Raw genomic sequence first — 20,002 nt, 5'->3', positions numbered from 1 at the left:
GTTCAGGTGTTATCTGCTTTACTGAGAGAATGCTATGCGAAAATTTTATTTAAAAGTAGAGATGTTACATGTAGCTTCACATGTCTGTCACATACAGCTGCTATGCCAGACTAATGTGCACATTTGTATATTTGCACACAGCAGCACATGGCTACTCTGCAGAGCTCTGCTTTGCCATCTGAGTGCGTATGACTGAGTATTTTTAGTTGGGGAGCATATGTAGAACGATCGGGATGTATAGACCATGGTCATGTATTGGTTTTATGTTTTGCAGAACCAGTCTTGCAAAGAATTGATTGTTTTTGCTCAGTGACAGAAGGTTACAATGAAAGATAGGTTCTTTTGCTGAAGATTTCCTACTAATATGGCGTATTTCCATCTGCTGGTTGCCTCTGGTGTCAGTAGTCAGCATCATCTCCTTAGTCTTTAAAGGATAGGAATGAATGTCATGCTTTGTATCATTACCTGGTTTAAAGGATTTGAAGAAAACCTGCATTTAAAATTCTAACCCTTAACAACACTTTTAGATGAAATGTGAAACAAGCATGATGGTAAGAGCTCTCATATTGGCTTCTATGCCTCAATCTGTGATCTGAAGGGAGCACCTTTGGTGAGTATATCAGGATAGTTCAAATCCTGGTACATATTTGCCTGATTGACTTGTCAAATAACAGTGCCAGAGGAGGTCACATTCATGGGTGCACTTTCATTTTCCTCAAGACAAAGACCACCATCTTAACCAAGAACTCTAGAAACTCGAGCCACTCATGCTGAAGTCAAACTTCATCCACATATGTATCTTAACTGAGACTGTTGTTCTGCCTAGTTCACAGTTAATTGTCTATTTACAATAAATAAATAAATAAATAAATAAAGGACATCATTTATTAACAACAGAATGATGAATGTATCAGGATTCAGTTGGGGAGTTTAGTTATAGGGCACAAGTATGTCATGGTTTTTTATGTATCCCAGCAGACAGGAAGACTGATTTGATGTTATCAGAGTTGAAGCTCTTTAATCAATACTTTTCTGAAATGGTCCAGTGTTATGGCAGCTGTCATCCCATCAAAGTCCCTGTGGCTATTCTGAGCAGAGTAATTATAAGCTTGTAAAATTGTTGAGGCCAAAAGTTTTGAACACCCTAACAAACTATATTTTCTTCTGTTTCTTGTGCCATGTGGGTTTTGCAAACAAGTTGTATATTGCTCCACAAAATTCTGAAGTGGAGTATTAACTATCATTGTTGTAAGGGCTTCAGTTGAGTTAATTACTAAGGGAATCAGAAGGCAGTGATATTTTGAGAACTATACAAATCAGTTCTGTATGTCACATGGTCTTTTAAAAAACTTTAAAAGTGCTTTGGATTTTAATATTTTTCCTATAATCGCAGGGAAATGGCAGGCAAGAAGAAAGAAATCCAGCTCCAGGTATAAATCCTAATTACTGGAACAACTTTATTGGGAAAAGAGATGTTTTTTCTGCCTTTTTAAAATGTTAAAATGTTAATTCATTTTTGTTTCAGACTGTAATAACCAATCAAAACCAGTGGGATGAAATGCTGCAGAAGAACGGTATAGTAGGTACTAACAGCTGATATTTTCTGTTTAATCCCTCATGGAGATATGTACAGGTTTCCATATTTATATATCATCTTTAATAGATACTTTAGAAGACTAGTACCATATCTTTTAAAGAAAGGCTATATATTTATATATATTTATAAATGTTTATCACAGAGTCACTGAATCATAGAATTGTTTAGGTTGTAAAAGACTTTTAAGATCATATATTAAGATTATGAATATGCAGTATCTTACATTATAAATACTCATCAAAATCATACTTATCTAATTTTTAATATACTGCTATACACCAATGTTTAGAAAACACCTTTCGAATACGGCATTCTCCATGGTAAGGGGTTGGACACTTCTGTGTGTAAAATCTTGCCCAATTAATACTGCAGCATTCTAGAGAGTACATGCTCTATGATGTGCATTATTCCCAATTTTCAGTTCACTTAATCCAGTAACCATGTCTCCTAAGTCTCCGAGGAATTGTATTTTGGTAAAAGGAACAAATCTGTAGCAGGATCATATCCGCAGAGGGATAGTAATGGGCAAAGGCTCAGGGAGGTAAAAATCACAGGGGGAAAAGAAGAAGAGAAAATAAAAGGAAAAGGAATATAAGAGAAAAGTTCCTATTGAATTAATCATCTCAAATAGTATTCTGAAGTAGGTTTTCAATGTCAAAAGTAATTTAAATAAGAGAGTATGTATCCACTAATATATCCACTGAATCCATTGACATATTCATGATACGTTAATTGACTAGAAGAGGACTGAAGGATCCATGTGAATGCCTTTCCAGTGCTGTTTCAACCCAAACATAAATGTCTCATTTTATAAGTTCCACAAGTCAGCTGTTTGTAATCCCAAACTATTACATTTTAGTAATAGATGTGTATCAAGCTTGGTGTGGTCCTTGCAAAGCTGTGCTGAACTTATTCAGAAAATTGAGGAACGAGTTTAGTGAAGATAATGTGCTACATTTTGCCGTGGTAAGGACATAAATCCTGTGTGGATTTTGGTTTATTTTTGGTTTAAATAGATCTTCTTTTTGGTTTAAATAGATCTTCTTTTTGGTTTAAATAGATCTTCTGATCTGCGTATGTAGAGCTTTCATTTTACTGTCCTGATACTGAGTTGACATAATTTTGGCCTGGTTGCTTTTCCTGCATATGTCCTCAGAAGACTTTGTTTAGAAGTAGATTAGAACTGGTAATAAATATGTAAGAAGCTATATTTAAAAAAAAGATCTGATACCCCACAACTTTTGTTTTCCTTGATGAGATTGCAGAAATATTTAAAAGCCCGACTATACGACTTTTAGTTTTAAGTCTCTGCATTATGGGCCGTTGCATTTAAAATTCTTACATCCCTGAAAAACTGTTGCATCTTTTTTGCAAATTCTACCTGGTATTTCATTTTTAACAGAACAAAAAGGGAGAAATTAAAAAAACTATCACAGAACTGTAGTAGTAAAAATATTTGTTTACACTAGCAGTACATATATACAAATGTATTATATCTCATATTTAAAGTAGATAAATTTGTTTCACAGACTCAGTTTCTCCAAGATGTTGACCAAGTCCATCCATTTTCACTTTAGTGAAAACTTTAAATTCCTTGATGAAATGCCTTTTCAGAAAAAACAGGAATTTTTTACACATGAAAAAGGCAGGGAGTTATGTTCTGACGTTATCTCACGTGCATTCATACAGTTGAACACAGTTCACAAAGAACTTAATACACGGGATAATCTCTTCCATCAAGACTACATGGGCTACTTTTTCATTTACATATGTTATTATGACTTACATGAGAAAATAGTATCAAGAGAAGATATTTTTCCATGATGAATTGCTGTAATACGAAGGGAAGACAATCCCATGTTATCCAAACAGCTCTTTCTTCATCACTATAAGGACTGTTAGTTGTATTTAGGACTGCAGTTTGAGTTTTCAACAGCAAAATATGTAATAGTGGGGTTTTCTTGTGGGTAAAAAGGTTTCCTTATATATATGCATATGCATACACACTCATGTAACCAAATAATCTTTTTTGTCTGAATTCAGGCAGAGGCTGACAGCATTGAAAGTCTGAAACCATTTAGGAACAGCTGTGAACCTGTGTTTCTTTTTAGTGTTGTAAGTACATCACAGCAGTTTCTTTTAATGTGCTGCCTACATTTGCCTTAACATTTCAATAGATTATAAAATAGCTATGAGGCTGTGTAAATCCTATCTTTACGTTTTAGAGTACGTAGGATGGTACTATCAGATGTTGTTTGCTTGAGCTGTTTCCCATGCCTGAGTCTGGTGGTTCTTGAGCACATTTTTGTTGTGGCTGTTGCACATACAGCCACAGAAGAATTGTGGTAGTCACTATTTTGGTAGTTACTGAGAAACCCAGGTAAGTTTTCCAGGTTTGCCTTACATAAAGTGCCTACATGTGGTTACACTGAAATTATTATTTTATGCACACTTTTCATCAGGGAAAGAGAGTTTACGTTTCCTGGCATTATAGATTTTTAAGATAACAAATAAAATTATGTTTTCACACTTGAGGAACTGTAGCAATTCATCATATACTTATTATCTCTCACTGATGGACACAGAAAGTTGGTTCTCCTAGGACACCGTTGTAGAGTGTTCACTTAAGAAGAGGTGGGGTTTCTTTTAACTTGAGGGAGCCAGGATTTGAATTTCCATAAGTAGGGACCAAGAATAATGAAACTTTCAGGACACTTTCAGGTTTGAATCTGAATGCTGCCTAGAGATGTTAGCAGTACCTTTGGTCACCATTAGCTTCACTACTATGCACCTGAATGTTGTAGAGAATGCGCTGAAAAGTCACACACACACACACACACACACAAAAAAAAAGACAGAAAACTCCATGTTAGAGAAATTAAGAACAAGTAAAATCCATATTTGCGTTTGCTTCCAACTATACTCTCAGTGTTGAGCCCAGAAATAAACATGGAAAATTTGGTAAAGAAGGAAGCAAGGAAATAAATGCACAGAAGTTTCATTCTGAAGTAACAGACGCGGTAGTAGCTTTCGTATTCCCTTCAGCAGGCATAGGAAATGACCCTGTAGCTGGAAAAAATTAGCAAGATATTGCAGGTTTCAAAAATTCAAGCAAATGTGTAAATTAAGTGATGAAAACTCACTGAGAGTGTTATTTTCTCTTTGACAGCATGGCAAAATTCTTGCAATAGTGAAAGGCGTAAATGCTCCTCTTATAACTAAGACAGTAACAGAGCTAGTGCAAGAAGAGAGGGACATTGCAGCTGGAGAGAAGGAACGCACTGAGGTACTCACAAACAAGATGCTGATGTATAAATGTGTATTTTTATTACACTTACACCATTTGTCTAAATGTCTGTGATAGTGTTTAGATAATGTTTAATTTTTTGTATTTTTGTCCTAACATTAAAGTGACATATATATGATGGGCTTTTGTTTTAGAAATCAAGTAAAATTATCTGGGTTGTAAGACATTTTTCAAGATCATCTACTCCAACCCCTCCTGCCACAGGCAGTCACATCTTTCACTAGATCAGGTTGCCCAAAGCCATGGGGATTGCTCTGTACCTAATGAATCCAGCTTGCTACAAAAAACAAAGGTCATTCAACAAATTTATTCCATCACCTTTCACTCCTGACTTCCAGGTAACATAAGGACACAAGGACAGCTTGGTCTGACCTCAGTAGCCTGCACTGCAAAAGATCCCACTGTTAGAATTCACAGTAGTAGCAGAATTAATCCTCCCCTGTTGCTTGTTCTCCTCAGAACCCCCAAATTTCCATTATGGTACTTTATAAAAACTTAACAAATTTACAGATTAGCCTAGTGATTTAAGAAATGAAGAGACGGAAAAAATGCCACTAGATCATAAGTGTTTTAGTAATCTTTTTTCTTTCAGGGCTAAGTATTTTTAATATATAACTTAGTAACTGCATCATATGAAACAGAGACATGGGAAATAGTCATGTCTCATTGCTTGTTTTGTTAAAATGGAAATGAAAGAACTTCACTTATAGTAAAAATAGCTTTTTAACAAACTGAAACTCAGTTAAGGAAAACCAGACTGGCCAAAGGGCCTTCTTAGAATTGCTTTTTTCCCAGGGTAGCAAGTCCATTCTTACATTAAGATAAAGGTGTTGTGAAGATGTGACAGCTATTTCTGGTGACTCTATCTTTGCACTGCTGATGTTCTTTACTCCATTTGCAATTACCTTAGGCAGAAGAACTCGTTTTCCATGAAGATTCATCAGAAGGGTCCGAGGGGGCTGTAGAGGAGGGTAAATACATTTGATTTATTTTAGAAATGTTAACAGAAAGAAAGAGAACAAATGTCTTTTGATTAATAATTGTCTATGTTTAGCACTAATAGACTCTCCTTTGGTTGAATTAATAGAAAGTTTTGATTGAGCTTTCTTCTGTAAGGAATTAATGTATTGGACTGTCATCATCAATATTTTCACCCCCACACTGAGAACCTCCAGACTTTAGACAGAAGTCACATGTGCCAGGGAATTCTGCTGTGCAAAATTCAGGCCTGAAAGTCAGTTCTACACAGTCCCTGTGTGAGCTGTGTACTTCTGTTGAAGTGGAATACTAAGATGGGGTCAACCTGAGAGGATTGGAAGAGTTAATCTGTGAAGCAATGGCCTGCCTTCTATCTCAGATTATTTTAATTAACTCTTTCACCAGATTAGATTTGAGAACAGATTTGTATAAGAGCATAAATCCACAGTAGCAGGATAAACTTCCAAAAAGATTGAAAAATAAGCACCATCCTGTTTGCAAGTCCTGTCTGTGATTAATTTAAGGTTTCTCATGAGCTGAGACCTACATCGTTTCTTTTTTTATTGTTATCTGTAGCTACTGAATGTTCCTACTGCTTCAGATATGCAGAAAATGCCATTCTGCACCACTGAGATGGAACTCCTCCATCCTCTCCTTGTTCTGGATGTTGCTTTTTTTCCCTGTGAGAAGCATTAGATCACAGTCATGGCACCCCTTTTCCTTCATCTTCATGCTTTTTTCCAAATGGATGGTTCAATTAACATATTCCTGACCTCAGCTTTAGCCTTTATTTTTTCTCATAAACCCTGTGAGACTTACTAGTATAGTACTATCATTTAGCAATTATCTACAGACTTCACACTAATCACCAAAACTTAAACATGATAGAAAATCAGAAAAGAGAGCTTTAGCTCAGCTTCAGGAGAAGGGGTCTCTCAGACACTGTAATACACTAACATTTGGCAGTAATATTTTCCTTAACATATGCAGTTGCCTGTAAGTGTTTCTAGTATTGGTAACAAGCAGTACTCTGCTGTTTTCATTATCCCTATCTTAAATTCTTCTACAGTTTTGGGGTCTGATTGATATACATTCAAATGCTTCACTGTAAACTTCAGGTCCAGTAAAGTTGCTATTCCCTTCTGACCATTTTCAGGGACCTGTATGCAGTGGATGTAGTAACACTGTGTCTACTCTTTCACAGCAAGGAACACCCTGTTTTAAACATTAGATTGTGCTAGCAAGCATGTGTGACATCAACAGATACTGATTGCCAATGCCTTCAGCATTCACAAAGCTAAGGAATCAAACATTCACTATGACGAGAAATATATGTTCTACCGGAAATCTCCAATATTCATACAGATCTTCACTTAGTGAATTTTCATTAGTAAAATTCATTCCTTTCACTTTCCTAGTATTGTACATACAGAGCTCTCCCTAGACAAGGGCTCCATCATAAACTGATATTTTCCCACCACAGCTACATGTTTGCATTTCTCCACCATATTAGCCCCCCCCCCCAACAGTAGTTCATGGGAAATGTGGGTTCCAGGGAAGGAAAAAGTTGGTCCTGCACTCCAAGACATGCTTTAAGTGCAGGAGTCATTTTTTTGCGACCACTGTTTGGCCATATCAAGATGAAAATGGAGAATTACTTAGAGAAACCCACTTGTAAGTAATGGAAAACTTAGTTGTGCATTTATTTTGATGAATGTGTTAATTAGGACATTATTTTATCCCTTTTTCAGAAGTACTCACTTATTCAGTTGGAATTATAAAACCTGATGATGTCTTAGCGGGACGCATAGAAGAAATTAAAAAAAAGGTAGACAGAATTTTAAAATAGTCATTCATTCTATTTATTTAAGAGACATAATAGCAAAATTTAAGGGTAAGCAGATTCTAATTTATGCCCAGACTTTAGAACAGAATCTGATAAGGCTTCTCTGCTAAGGATGATAAAAGCACAATAATTTTTACGTGAAATAATATGACATTCGAATTTATACTATTGCTTCAATATTCTATGCCAGAAGAGTTTAGACATTGATTGATATTGTTTCTGTTATAAAAAAAAAGAAAAAAAAAAAGCCTCGTAACAATATATATCAAGATGAAAATATAAGAATTTTAAAAAGTGTTATGAGAGGGACAGTGACCTTTGCAGGAAAGGAAGTCAGAGCGCTATATAGGTTGTTTCTGTAATTGCTCTACCTTAGCTGGAAAGGAAGGAAGCTCAGCAAAGGCAAAAAAATAGGCGGGGCTTGCAAACAATTTAGCTGGAGCAGCTGCTACTTGGCTTATGAGGTGTGTTTTCCTACACTGTGTCCACAGTCAGCCTCGTTGGGGCAGTCTGAAAACACTCAGCAGCACCACAGGGACTTTTTAAAGAGCAGAGTGCTGGTACACAGATTAATATTGGTGTATCATCAGTACTGGGGCTGGGTACTGCCTTCGTTGTTAAAATATCAGTGTATGATACAAACCTCATACCAATGGACTATGAACTTTGATGAAAGTCATATAAATGTGCATCACTCACAAATACTTGAACTTGGTGCAGTAACAGAGTTTGAAACAGAAAATCATAAAGTAGATTTCATTTTTCTTTATTTGCTCTTCCTAAAGCCAAATAGTTTAGCCTGATAAAACAACTGTTGACAATTGCACATTTATGTGACTACTATGATTATAATAAAATTTATATTTTGCAACATAAGTTGCATGTTAACCAGTCACAATGATCAAAAGGAGTTTATTCAATGTGAAATAAAAGGGATTATTAACTACTGAATGAATGTGCTACATACATTGAACTGCACTGTATTTTTTCACAAACATTAACTTAGAGGTATTATAATCCTGAATTTAGTGACGTGTTTTGAAAGGCTGGAAGTTCGGTTTAGGCAAAGATAGAATATTTTGGAGAATTTTAAACTTAAGAAAGCTTCCAGAATCAATCAATCTTTAGATTTACAATAACATACGATTTTGTATGTATCCATTTTCAAATGCCTGTGAGTAACAACCGAATAATTGCAGATTAAAGATGCAGGATTTGACATTAAAGCAGCAGAGGAGAGAATGCTTACTGAAGAGCAAATCAGAGTGTTTTATGCCCGGAATAAAGAACAGGTAAAAACAAACTAAAAATCTAAGTGAAGGGAACAGGTAAAATATATAATGGTTACCAGATGTGCTTGCAAATCTCTGTATGGTCAATTTTAAGTATATTGAAGAACTGAATTAATGTAGATTTAGTACATAAAAAAAGAGGTATTCTCTCTCCCTTTTCTTTCACTGATTCATGTAAATATCACTAGGTAGCAATCTATTATTCCAACCAAATTAAACTGACCTCCAATTAAATATTAAAATATTTTGTTCTTCTTTCTGTTATCTAAATGTGCATGATCCTTAGACATGGTGCTAAATTTCTAACACTATTTATCAAGGTAAAATTATACTGATTTTAAAATGTGTTATGACAGGCCCAGTGACCTTTGTAGGAAAGAAAATTAGAGTGCTGTATAGGTTGTTTCTGCAATTACTCTACCTTACCTATTAGGTGCTGAAATGTGGCACAAACCCAAAATCCAGTGTCATCTATGTGACAGTGTGTATCTATTTGACATTTATTTTTCCACCCAGAAAATAAGTATATATTAATTTTTTTATTTCTTTTCAGATTTTATCATGGGATAGTTCTGGGAATAAGCATGTGCACAGGCAGAAAGGGAAAGCATCTCAGTTGAAATCTACTTTTTGTGCCTTGTCCTACAATAGGGGACAAAAATAGCTAAAGACAGATATAAAGTTCAAGAAAATAATTAAATTAGGCTGTCCACCATTAAATGGCAGTGGTCTAGCAAACTAGCACCTGGATATGGTCATATTTTCCAGCAGTGTGATAGCTAAAATTAACTCTTTAGAAGGATCTGGGTCAAAAAATGAAGTTTCTTAACAAATATTTGTACCTTCTGCTATATGTGTAAGATAGATAGAGGCTGGAATTTTATGCAAATAGTTTGTTTGATATTATTAGAGGGACCAATTGAAGGGTTAGCCTAATCTAAAGGAGTAGGTGGGAAGGTGTTCCTATGGCATTCCAAATGAATAAGAGTGAGATGAGATGGTTCCTACAAAAGTCAGGGAGAAAAAAACAAACTGATAGCAATCACTAGGCAGCTGCATTATGGCTTAGAAAGCAAGTAACAGGGAGATCTTGTAAGAAATCATAAAGGGCTTGGTTTTAGCAAAGCTGGGATTGTAGTTTAGACAGAGGCAGTTTTGAAACAGAGGTAAAAGTAACTCATCTTCCTGAGAAGAGCAGCCAAATTTGAGACTAGTTAAGTGTGGAGATAGACATGGGAAGAACAAAGACAAACAAAGCATACAGTGTTTGATATATCATAGAATCATAGAATCACAGAATGGCTTGGGTTGGAAGGGACCTTAAAGATCATCTGGTTCCAAGGGCAGGGACACCTTCCACTAGAACAAGTGCTCAGAGCCCCATCCAGCCTGGCCTTGAGCAGGGCTCCAGGGATGAGACATCCACGACTTCTCTGGGCAACCAATTCCAGTGACTCACCACCTTCACAACAAAGAATTTCTTCCTAATGTCCTCTAGACTCTGTCCTTCCCATGCTGGGATCCCAGAGCTGGATGCAGCTCTCCAGGTGGGGTCTCACCAGAGTGGAGCAAAGGAGCAGAATCTCCTCCCTTGCCCTGCTGGCCGCGCTGCTTTGGATGCAGCCCAGGACACGTTTGGCTCTCTGGGCTGTGAGTGCACATTGCCGGGTCATGTCCAGCCTCTCATCCACCAGCATCCTCAAGTCCTCCCCAGGGCTGCTCTCGATCTGTTCATCCCCTGGCCTGTGCTGATACCAGAAGTAGCCCCAACCCATATACAGCGCCTTGCACTCGATCTTTTTAATGCTCATGAGATTCCCATGGGCCCCCTTCTTGAACTTGTGCAGATTCCTCCGGATGGCATCCTGTCCTTTGGGTGTGTCAGCTTGGTGTCATCTGCAAACTTGCTGAGGCTGCACTCGAGCCCTTCACCTATGTCATTAATGAAGATACTAAACAGCACTGGTCCCCAGTATGGACCCCAGGGGACACCACTTGTCACTGATGTCCATTGGGACTCTGAGCCTCTGACCACTACCCTCTGGATGCAACAGTCCAACCAATTCCTTATCACTGAACAGCAATAAGAAACAATTCACTTCAGAGAGAAGGATGTTGTGGGGTACCATGTCAAGGGCTTTACAGAAGTCCAGACATGACATCTGTAGCTCTTCAATTGTTCATGATGAAGTCACTGCACTGTAGAAGGCCACTGCATTGATCAGGCAGGACTTGCCCGAGGTGAAGCCGTGCTGGCTGTCCCAAATCATCTCCTTGTCCTCCATGAGCCTTAGCAGAAATTCTAGGAGGATCTGTTCCATGATCTTCCCAGGCACAGAGGTGAGGCTGATAGGCCAGTAGTTCCTGGGGTCCTGCTTTCTACCCTTTTAAAAGAGGCATACAATGTTTCCCTTTTATTCAGTCATCTGAGACTTTACCTAACTGCCATGACTTTTACAATATCATGGAGAGTGGAAAACAACACTATTACACCATAGCAGATCCCTGCCAACATTAGGACAGGAGAATAATAAAACTGCTATGAGCTATATGGCTCCAGAGAGTCCTATGCATATTGAGAGGCCAATCATTTGGCATTCTTTAAGTTTAATTTTAAGCTGAAAAATAATTTTGTTAAAACATATGGATTCCTTTGTGTTCAGTGCACAAAATTACTCCTGATTTAATACTCCCCAGTCTTGCTGAATTCCTGGAGTGTGCCTTCTACAAGGGAATGGGGACTCAAGGCGATAGACCTCCAGATTAAACCGGAAGCAAAAATTGATTCTTTTTAATGATGAAGCTGGGCGATCCATGACAGCCAAAATTAACAGTTACACGTAGTTCTTCTAACATAAGGAAGAGTACCTTCAAAGCCACCACAGTATAAAGACACCCTTTTTGCATCATACTGAACGTTTTTGTACTTCATTTTGTTTCTTTTGAGTTTGTTCATCTTGGGAAATTGGTTAAGTGTATGCATAGATATGAAGATAATTGAAAGAGAAAAGCAATTATTTGAAAGCTTATATGTGAATATTTCATCCTTGTATTACTAAAGGAAAAAAGTATCATATGCAATAACATGATGCTGACTGGTAAGGATTTAGCCAAATATTTAAAAGGAGAATACATATCCCCAAGAAAAAGGTGACATACACAAAAAAAAAAAAAAAAAAAAAGAAAGAAAGAAAAAAATAAAGATTAAGAACTCACACCACAGGCTTCAAAAGTTATTTTTCTGATGGAAATGTACTTTTATAGGATTGAAAGTTGAAACTGAAGAAGTGAAAAGCACATAGCAAAGCAAATGAAGGGAAAGCCTACAAATGTCTTGCAAATAGCTCTGTGTTCTATATTTATAACCAGCTACATGAATTTCATTTCAAAAATTATTCATGAAACTGTATTGCAGTTTCTTGTCACACTACATGCTGTACTGCAAGCATAGAAAGTGATCACATTGAGTTTCCAGATCGTTTTCTTCACTCTTGTCATTTGCATTTTAACCAGGAAGAACATCTAGTACTTGTTTAAAGGAGTTGTATGACTTTCTTTATCTCAATTAACTTTTTTTTAGTCATTTGATAATGTTGTCTCAAATAATCGATCAAAAATCTTCCCAAACAACCTAACAAGGTTCTGAGGAATGTGTGTGAATGCCAGTTTGGAACAGGAATGTATGAGTTACTTTAAAAGCATAATTGTCTCATTACTGATGAAAAACTCAGAGTTCCTGCAGTTCAGAGGGGGGGAAATTATGTTTTTTAGCCTGACTTTGAAGCATTTGTTCGATTCATGATGAGTGGACCATGCCATGTTTTGATAATCACTAAAAAAGAACCAACTGCTGCTATTCCTCAATGGATAGATCTACGCAAAAAAAGTGAGTCTGGTGAGCCTGAGCAGCCAGTCAAGTAAGTACCAGCGAAAATGTGTATCTGTGATTCAGTCAGTGTTCAGAGCACACCATAAACCAAGGCATGTTCCTACAGAGGCAGATGTGCCCATGTGTGCAGGGTCCAGGGAGCAGGCAGAGTTCGTCACCTAGTCCTTCACAGGACCACCACTAGAAATGCAATCCCAGCTCTCGTGGGAATTCAGAAATTCCTTGCTTCCTAGTTAGAGATGACAAGCAAAGGTCACTGGTCTCTTTGAACTCACCTTCCATGGGTTCTCAGAATGAGGGGAACAATGCTACACTTCAAAGCTGATGTAGTCCTTGCAATTCGAGTTCACCCATACCAAGGGACTGCCCACACCACCAGTTGAAGTTGCACTCTTTCCCATGTTTACCCCTATGTTTGTTGGGAAGCTGTAGATATAGCCCAGGGCAGACCAGGACACACCTGAGGCATGCTCTTCTCCCAGATAGCACTGTAAAAGCCAGCAGAGAAGGGGTAGGGTATTGGGGGTTGTGTCCCCACGCTACTTCAAGAGGCAAAAAAAATTGTAAGGATTAGCTGTTCACAACCATGATATCTTGAAGTGTGTGTTTTTCTTCTATGCCAAGGGTTTGTAGAGAATTTTAAGGATGATAGTTGTATATGCAGCCTCAGACAATCGAGTGTTCTCAAAAATTCAAATATCGACTCAAGTTTTATATTTAGACAAGACACTTACTTAAAGCAACGTGAGCTTAAATACTTCATCCAAAAAAGAGATTGTTTTAATAATTGACATTTTTGTCAATGCCTGCTGCATCCCTGTCTGCATTAATTTAGTACAGCTGGGGAATACTGCATTTTCTACAAGTGGCCAAGAGGGGCTTTATTTACATAGCTAAATAAACAGACCAGAAACAATGAGAAGTGTCTCTGTCAGAGACAATTCTGTAGTGCTATCATTTTTATGATCATGCTGTACATGAATTAAGCACAAGCCTTCTACTGATCATTCATTACACACTGTACATTTGTAAGTAGCAATTCCGTCTCATGAAACAGAGAAACTATTTTGGATAACCTAGAGGGGAGTTGTTAAAGCAGCCTGGCTGAGCTTTCTCCTTCAGAGCACGTGATCAGGCACTTTTTGAGAAGATTAATAATTCTCTTCTCAGAAATATTACTTTACTCATGAATCTGAATTTAATAAAAACTTCGTTTTGCATTCTATCCTTATGTTTCACTAAATTTTAAGAAAGTACATCTTCAAAAAGTCAGTTTGTTAACACCAAGCAGTAACTTAAATACTGTATTACTTTATGTTTCATCAGGTTGCCAGGACTCACAGAAACTGAGAGTCTGGTAAATTTATGTGATGTGCAAGACAGTGTTGAAGATGCCAGCAGACAACTTGCCTTCTTTTTCCCAAATTTTAATGTAAATAAGGCAGAACAAGTTGAAAAGACTTTGGCCATAATTAGACCTAGTCTCTTAAAAGAAAGGCGAGGTAAGTGTTAATAACCATATTTTCTATCAAGTATGTATAAATATTCTCCTATTTTGAATTTTGAATTATAAATCCTAACTCAATTAATGAACTGGTTTTAGGTTATACTGTTTCTCCAGCATTAGGCCAGCAGTAATCTTTGTCTGGAATGAAGTTATAAGGTTAATGTTTTTCATATATTGAGAATGCAAATGTCAATGATATTTTGTTTGGTTGGTTAATTTTTCAAGAAAGTCTGTAGATGGAATGTTCCTATAAGACCTCTCAGAGAAGCTAGAATTTTCAAATGTAGTATAGGGGACTAGATCTCCCACTGTAATAAAGCAGCTGATATTCTTGAATAGCAGGCCCAAGATAGATCAATGGCAAGAGGAAAAAATATGCAATCCAAGATATTCTATTCTGCATAAGGCAGTGATGCTCAAGGGCAGGTCTAAACAGAGAGCATTTTCACAGATCAAGTAAAAAAATCTACCCCATTACATAAACCTTAATCCAAACAAGTTTACTTTTCTTCTCAGTCATATGTTTGCATTTCTTCCTAGATTTCAGATAGCATTTTTATTTCTAACTTGAGAATCTCTGTACTTGAACAAACTTACACGCAGAGAGCTGAAACTCTACAATTTTGATCTTTCCTTGTGAATTTATTTTCCTTATGGTTGTCTAGCATGTTGCTTAGAGCTGCAGTTCTGCAGTTCATGTGTAGGTAATTATGCCTTAATTTTGTAGATAATTTTGACTTGTGCCAAATACTGCTTGCTTACCCATGTGGTCTTGTAAGACTTAGTTAAATAAACATTTCACCTATTCAAATTCCTTAGACCTTCTTTTGCTGGTAATAACACGTATCATATTTCTCAGTCAGGAATTCCTACTGAGGTTTCTGAAGCAAGAAAAAGCCTTAAGAAGATGAGGATCAGCTTTCTGAGTGTTCAGGCAACTAGCGATGCCTTCTAGCAGTTGCTTTAAATCAGTTTTCTGTTCTTTAGTTAGGAAATAAATTCACCTGTAAAAATTTAACATTATCATGGAAAATTCCATGTCATTTGTCTACAAGTATGCAAAGGAATGAATGGATGGCAGTTTAGCATCATTTCAATATATTTAACAGAGTCTATCATGCAAAGGATAAAGGATGATGGCTTCAAAATAGCAATGCAGAAAGAAATAATTCTGTCTGAGGAACAAGTACGTACATTTTACAAAGAACATGTAGATCAAGACTACTTCCCAGTCCTTCTAGAGCAAATGACCAGGTATGTTGAATGAAAAAGGAGAATGTGAACCTATAGAATCTATATTGGATCAGATAAGACTGACATTTTTACAATAATTATTGAATCATAGACTCACAGAAGGGTTTGGGTTGGAGGGGATCATTAAGGCCATTTAGTTCCAACCCCCTGCCATGGGCAGGGACACCTTCCACCTGAACAGGTTGCTCAGAGTCCCACCCAAACTGGTGTTGAACACTTCCTGGCTAATACATGATACACATGTACCTGAAAGTTTAGTAAAAGACAGAACAGGATCAGATAACTGCAGATAATGGAATAATTCCCAAGTACAACAAATATATAAATCAAGCTTTTAAAAGTTACTAGCTACTCCGTATCTCTGTATGTATGACGTCTCAGCGGCCAAGTTCACTGATTTGTGTGAACTTGCTGCATTTAGGTTGTCTGTAGGAGAACTCTGAAATCTTCAACCATGCTGTGTGTTGGATACTTGGGGAAGAGAAATAAATCATGTTTGGATATTCCATTCATATGAAATTGGGACATGTTTAGGGCATGATCAGTATTTCTGTCTTGCCATTGTGACAAAACTCAGTAACTTTGCAATTCAAATTCATATTTAATCCCCATAAAGTTTTATCAGACAGTACCTGTTTAAACAATTAGATCAGTTTTAAGGTCCTCCAGTACTGGTGCTCATTTTGCTAGTCCAGACTATATATAATCAAATTGCTTTTTAAAAGTACCAAGAGTTGAATTTTTTTTTTAATGTTACTTTTCCTATTCTACAGTGGTCCAACTCTTGTATTGGCTCTAACACGAGAAAACGCTGTATCACACTGGAGAGATTTACTAGGCCCAAAGACTCTTGAAGAGGCTAGGAAAAATCCAGAGAGGTAATAGTCAAAGAAGTAAACCATTATTAACAGCTTCCAACTTACTTTCGCATTCCTCAGCTCATTCCCCATTCCGACTAGTGTAACTATAGTGCCATCATCTGGAAACAGATATGCAATTCTGCAGTTTTTTAAGCTTTTCTTGGGAATAGTCGTGTATTATGCATAGAAACTATCAAATTTTTTGAGATATAAAGTCTGCTAAACAGAATTAAAAGCTGAGTTTAAAAAAGTGCAATGTAATGAAAGGGGAACTCTTGAGTCAGAGAAAAAGTGTTGGTAATATCTATTCATAATAGTAGACAGGGTTTCTTGAAATACCACCATTAGTTTTCTTGAAATACCACTGAGATTTTTCTTGTAGCTTATTGAAAACTTTGCATCAGTAGAATATTTTATTTGTGACCAAGTTTCTCCTACACATTTTATAAATGGACGCCTTAGTTCTACCTGCTTATCGCATTGCTCTAGGAAATTGCCATGGTATCATGTTACCTGCTGCTGACAGAAGTGCTGTTTCATTAAGGAAGAAGTGGTATTACTTGGAAATACAACAGGATGAGGGTTGGGAGGGAGGGTGTTCATATTTCAGATTTCCACTGATTTATATTCACTGGGTTAAGGCTAATCATAGTTCACAGCTCAAAATGGCTATGCTTTTAAGTAACTTCACTCTTTTAATGACTCCTAGTTTGCGTGCACAGTATGCGATTGAAAACGTACCTATCAATCAGCTGCATGGCAGCTCTTCACACATCGATGCTCAGAAGGAACTAGAGTTCTTCTTCCCTGAGGAACAAACTTTTGCATTAATCAAACCTGATGCTGCTAAGAATCATAAAGGTAAGGTTTTCAGAAAGTATGGGCTATATCTAGTGATGTAAGCATTTCTACAAAAGATTAGCAATGCACACTGCAGTAAATCACGTCAAATGCATTATTTTGATTCTCTGAAATATGTTTTCTGTGCAGAGAAATGCTTTTACCGGGCTTGCATAATTCAGATTGACATCTCAAATATGACATTTTCTTTGCTAAAGCTGCCTATAGGTTTTTCTTCACTAGAATAGTGGTGAATTGAAGAAAGAGAGTCCTTAGCTAAGTTAAATCTTTTAAAAGCCAGGCACTTCTGCAGAATACCTGCCCAGCATCCTAACTAGTCAAAGGAGAGACACACTTGCCAAACTTGTATTACTTACTTCAGACAGTTACATTTACTGACTCAAAAGGGGTCATTGCTCAGTTAGATGCATTCCCATCCTTAGTTTAGCTTACTGTTAGACTAAGGGAATAAGGAGAAAAAAGTCAAAAGTAAAAAGAGCACTGTTTACAATTTGGAATCTTGCCCTAAGAATGTTTGCTGGCACTTTTTAAAAAGCCTCTATCTAGACCCCTTACTTAACATTATTCTATTCTGTTCTAACAAATTTCAGTAGTCTTTCTAATGCTAATTCATCATTGGCTTTTGGGAGTCTTTCTTCCCCTCTTGTAACAATCCAGATTGATTTTGGTTGGCCAGCTGATGTTTGATACAGCATTACAACTACAGTCCGCTTTCTGTTCAATGTGAGAAACAACAGCAAATGCTATTGGTACAGTTAATTACAGTCTGGGTTTGATACCTGCATTGGTATGAATAATGCACTGACAATGGTTTCTGCCTATTTTAGAGGACTGGTGAAGTGTTTCTTATGTTGTCCATGAGTGTTTTATATTTGCAAGAAGAATTCCAATAGGTGTTGGAGATTTTTTTTTTAAAGGCATCTGGTATTTCCCGAAACTTTTAAAGGTTGGGTGTTTGCAGTTTGTATTTTTTGCATCTAAACCATTTCAATCAAAAACAAGCTTGTTTGTTATCCTCCTAGATGAAATTATGAAAAAAGTTAAAGAGGCTGGATTTAGCATCTCAAAGGTAAAAGAACAAGCTTTAACTCGTGAAATGGCTGCACAGTTTTACAAGGATCACGAAGGAAAACCCTTTTTTGAACAGTTGGTGAATTGTATGACTGAGTAAGTGTCTTGGTTTACAGTACTGATGTATGTAAGTAGACATCACACTTTGCATCTACAGTGCCAACAAAACATGTTACACCATAAGTGGTGCAAGGATTTTACAACCTGTCACTCTTTCTAGCAAATTTAGTGGCTTCTAGCACAGAGTACTCTTCCTTTAAAAGAGAGATTTACAATACTTCTCAAACTTATGGGTAGTATTATTTTGGAGTTTATTTTCTCTAAAAAGGAACTGCTTTCCAATGGAATCCTTTTTGTCCTCATGCAGGACAAATATCTTCCTCATAATATTGTTAGTATAGCTGATAAATACAGTATGTGTTGTCTTGCTTCAGAAATCATTGGGTGAGAATATTTTTAGGACAAGAAGTCCAAATCAAAATATCTGATCATCATAATTTCTTTGAGTTTCAATTATGGGATATTTCCTTAAACAAAACACTCAGAAACAAATTTCAATATTTAAGCAACTTAATAAAATTAACATAATTCAATGCTTATTATAACCCTTCGCGGTACCTCTGACATTAAAGCTAAGTCTGCATCTCAGAAATCTCAGAATAGTCTAAGAGCTTCCTCATATTGATTTTACAGGGGTCCATCAGTGATAATGGTCTTATCAAAGGAAAATGCTGTGGAAGAGTGGAGGCAACTAATGGGTCCAACCGATCCAGAAGAGGCAAAGAAGACCTCTCCTGAATCAATTCGGGCTCAGTTTGCACATGATATTTTGTCTAATGCTGTTCATGGCTCATCTAATATAGAACACGCACTGAAAAGCATTAAGTTCGCATTTGGAGAGCTTGATGCAGACTAAACAATTAAGATACCATCTCTGAAAATTTATATTCATGTAATTAGATGGATCTGTCTACCTAACCACTCTGTTTAAGATTACATAAACACACTTGTTTTCCTTCATACTCCATCCAATTTTAGCTGGGCAGTTTTTGTTATCAGCTCTTCCATATTGCAAAACATATCGATGTAACAAGTAACGCCTGCTAGAAATTTGACATTAGTAATGGTTTCTATATATATGCTCAGTAGATGCCTTTGCTTTTATCATTTTGACAGATTTATGCCTTTCCAATAGTTCCAGGATCCTAAAGCATTTTGTGTATAGCTACCTTAAAAAGAGCAAGGAAGGACAAGGGTCAAGGAAAGTGATTAAAACACTATTAATGGCACATCCACTGTGATGTGGATCGAGTCCTGCAGTTCCAAATGTGAGCAAAATGGGGCTCCTGGGCCCACTGACCAACTGTATATGTGTGTATCCCTGGTGAGACCGCTCTGGGCTATTAAGGCCTATTGGTTCCCTCAGGGCCCTGAAAAACATTGGCATTGTTTATTTATCCTTTTCCTAAATATCTTCTAATGATTACTGTCACAGGTAGGATAATAAACTAAAAGATCCTTTCCAGTCAATTTACTTAAT

The 20,002-nt window shown here is 36.8% G+C and overlaps 1 protein-coding gene across 1 annotated transcript; it reads left to right on the top strand.

Moving 5' to 3' along the window:
* The first annotated feature begins 1,397 nt into the window (after nucleotides 1-1,397).
* Nucleotides 1,398-19,489, top strand: NME8 (NME/NM23 family member 8). Its single transcript, XM_032104902.1, has 15 exons — nucleotides 1,398-1,430; nucleotides 1,526-1,583; nucleotides 2,457-2,563; nucleotides 3,641-3,712; nucleotides 4,767-4,883; nucleotides 5,815-5,875; nucleotides 7,634-7,710; nucleotides 8,928-9,020; nucleotides 12,792-12,937; nucleotides 14,236-14,411; nucleotides 15,526-15,670; nucleotides 16,444-16,548; nucleotides 17,240-17,391; nucleotides 18,414-18,558; nucleotides 19,156-19,489. The coding sequence occupies exons 1-15, from the start codon at nucleotides 1,398-1,400 to the stop codon at nucleotides 19,376-19,378; spliced, it is 1,710 nt and encodes a 569-aa protein (XP_031960793.1). The 3' UTR covers nucleotides 19,379-19,489.
* Nucleotides 19,490-20,002: the final 513 nt, after the last annotated feature.

Source organism: Corvus moneduloides, chromosome 1, assembly GCF_009650955.1.
Source record: "Corvus moneduloides isolate bCorMon1 chromosome 1, bCorMon1.pri, whole genome shotgun sequence".
NCBI classification, from domain to species: domain Eukaryota; kingdom Metazoa; phylum Chordata; class Aves; order Passeriformes; family Corvidae; genus Corvus; species Corvus moneduloides.
This window is presented reverse-complemented; position numbering and strand designations above follow the sequence as displayed.